We start from the raw sequence: 3,169 nt of genomic DNA on the forward strand, positions 1-3,169 counted from the left end.
TTCCAGCAATCAACTGTTGGTGCCTTGACCTCTATTGATAGCTGGGGGAAATTTCATTCTAAAATCCAACCTTGATTTTCAAATACAGATATGATACGAGTAAAACATATATTTAAAATTAGTTTTAAAATACATCTCTGTAGTTTAGGGATCTCTGGTTTAATGTGTTCTAGGTTAACTATTTGCATTATATATATATATATATATATATATATATATATATATATATATATATATATATATATATATATATATATATATATATATATGATTATAAAAAACTTTTATTCTGATGGTAATGCAGTATCGCCAGTAGTAAAGTGTTGTAATTAATTTCAGAGGTATTGTAAAGCATATATTATGCTGTGACGTCCCTTTGTGCTGTATCTTTCTGTATCAGTGTAGCTGTGTGTGTGTGTGTGTGTGTGTGTGTGTGTGTGTGTGTGTGTGTGTGTGTGTGTGTGTGTGTGTGTGTGTGTGTGTGTGTGTTGTAATAGTGCTGAATGCCTGTATATGGTTTTGTATTAACTCCATTAATGTCACTAATAATCAGCGTTCCTGTGAGCACAGTGCTGATGTTTACACACACACACACACACACACACACACACACACACACACACACACACACACACACACACAGAGCTGTTCATATGAGATAGAAACGGGAGGAGGAAGTATGGTGTGATAAGGTGTAATAAGAAGTTATGCAATGCAAATGTAAAGTGGTGTGTGTGTGTGTGTTTGAGGTCATTTCCTTGTGGGTTTGTACTTCTTTATTAGCTGAATGATAAAGAAGCATCAACTGTATAATCAGTGATTTAAGATAAAACCATGCATGAAAAAAAAATCACTGTCTTACTGACATACCATTCTTTTGCTCTGTTTCTTTGTCCTTGTCTCTCTCTCTCTCTCTCTCTCTCTCTCTCTCTCTCTCTCTCTCTCTCTCTCTCTTTCTCTCTTCCCCTTTTTCTCTCTCCAGTTGTTGAAGACCAGCAACAGTTTGTACATGTGTACTGAGCTTTAAGCTCCATTCACACGTTTGTTTAGGCTGTTGATGGAGCACATGCTTGGAGTCTTTATCTCACACACACACACACACACACACACACACACACACACACACACACACACACACACACACACACACACACATAGGCTATAAAGCTTTTGCTTTAGCGAACACATGCACAGAGCGCAAATACACACCAAGTGCTTTGGGTGCGTTGTTGCTTTTGTACTGTCTGTGTTGGTGTCCGTGATAGAGCTCATCTGACTAACACACACACACACACACACACACACACACACACACACACACACACACACACACACACACACACACACACACACACACGCACATACACAAACATAATACAAATTCCTGCACGCTTTGTAACGTGGGTGGCGTGTGTATCGTGACGTGTCCTCATTACTGGCCAGGGTGTCCTATCCTTTCACTCTCTGCTGTGTCTCCGTATGTGTGTGTGTGTGTGTGTGTGTGTGTGTGTGTGTGTGTGTGTATACTGCTTGGTGATAATCAGAGAGGGTCATGACTGATAGAGATATTCCCATAGCCCCAGTGCAGCCCAACCCCTACCAAACATACGGCCCCGACGAGGGGGAGGAAGTGGAGGAGGATCCGTACAACAACTACGGGAGGCAGCACCCCTACTACCAGCCCAACTACCCCGAGCCACGCCTCATCGAGCCTGAAGAAATGATCATAGTCGAGGACGCAGAAGAAGAGCTGCGCTCACCAGGCATGCAGCGTCTGACTCGCAGCACGGAAGAGCAGGAGCAGAAAAGAAAGACAAGGATGAGCGCTCAGTTCTGAACGCGAGATCACATCACATTTAACAGATGATAGAGCGCACAGAAGCAACCAGGGCTGTCGAAAAGTTGTCACACGATGTAGGAAATGTATTTCTCATTTAAGGCATATTATATATATATTCATAAATGACATATTGCTGCCTAATAAATCCCACTTACTAACAAGTGTCATGATGAAGAGATAATCAGTCTTATTCACTTCACCGCTCATAATGTTATAATGTCAATAACGGGTCAGTTTATCTGGTGACATTTTTCTGACCAATACAGCACCGGATTTCTGTGATATTTAAAAAATTTACTAAATAAACCACTTTTGATTGCATGACACAGGGGAATCATAAACAAAAAGCAAACGATTGAGAGAGAGAGCATGAGAAAAAAAGAAAGGTTTTGGAATGAAGAAATATTAATCGAAATTGAAACCAAAAAACAATTTACGCATTACTTTAAGGAATTGATATAATCATTAAAATGATTATATAGTTTATAATTCAATACAGTATACTGTATATAATAAATATATATATATATATATATATATATATATATATATATATATATATATATATATATATATATATATATATATATATATATATATATCACTGTTGCATGATCTTTATTACAATATCCAAAACATTAAAATGTAAAACCTTATAAAGAAAGCGATCTGAAAGGATTTCGACAGCCCTGGTAGCGAGTGTTACATGCGATGTGATGTTGCAACGCGGTTCTCTATAACAGATTATGCACTGTTTCACACTCAGTCATGCAGGTGGCACCTGTAGAATTTTAACTACAGCTTTATCATAGATTTTCATTTGTATCATTTTTTTTTATTATATATATATTTTACTGGACACACACTTTCACAATCAAAGCAGTTGAAGGTTAAGTGGCTCTCTGGTGGTTCTGGGACCGCGTGTAAACACTGAGCTACCACTGCACGGGTAAGATATATACATTTCATAGTGTTATTAAAGGTAACAAAGGGGCAGATTTAAAAGTTGTGGTTGAATGAGAGAAAAGTGCACGCAGAGCAGTGAGGTGTGTGAAAACTCTTTAAGTGCCTGATGTACTCAGCAGAGAGTCTTGTTGTTTTTGTTGTTTTTGTTGTTGCTTTTTTGTTGCTTGCTTTTAGGAGTCAGACGTGTGTTTTTCTGTTGCTTGGTCAGTTGTTCTACGCTGCCAGTCAAGAATATTTCAACACCTAGTGTTTGTTTTGTCCTAACAGCACATGGTAATAAACCGAGACAGCGCGGCGCAATGAAGCAGAATTACCACTAAGAGGTTGATCAATTTCCAATAACAACATTGAGAAATGCTTTAT

At 38.2% G+C, this 3,169-nt stretch overlaps 1 protein-coding gene across 4 annotated transcripts in view; it reads left to right on the forward strand.

The window, feature by feature from the left end:
* col14a1b (collagen, type XIV, alpha 1b) overlaps window positions 1–2,261 on the forward strand; it is a 98,954-nt gene extending 96,693 nt beyond the window's left edge. For 2 of the 4 annotated variants that reach the window (XM_083546908.1, XM_083546911.1), the window contains one exon: window positions 1,578–2,261. In XM_083546908.1, the coding sequence (XP_083403034.1) occupies window positions 1,578–1,837 (260 nt within the window). In that variant the 3' untranslated portion in view covers window positions 1,838–2,261. Of the gene's footprint in view, window positions 1–982; window positions 1,337–1,577 lie in introns of those variants that run through there. The other 2 variants (XM_083546909.1, XM_083546910.1) reach the window with 2 other exon arrangements.
* Window positions 2,262–3,169: the final 908 nt, after the last annotated feature.

Source organism: Silurus aristotelis (genome assembly GCF_946808225.1).
Source record: "Silurus aristotelis genome assembly, chromosome: 7".
In the NCBI taxonomy this organism is placed as follows: Eukaryota; Metazoa; Chordata; class Actinopteri; order Siluriformes; family Siluridae; genus Silurus; species Silurus aristotelis.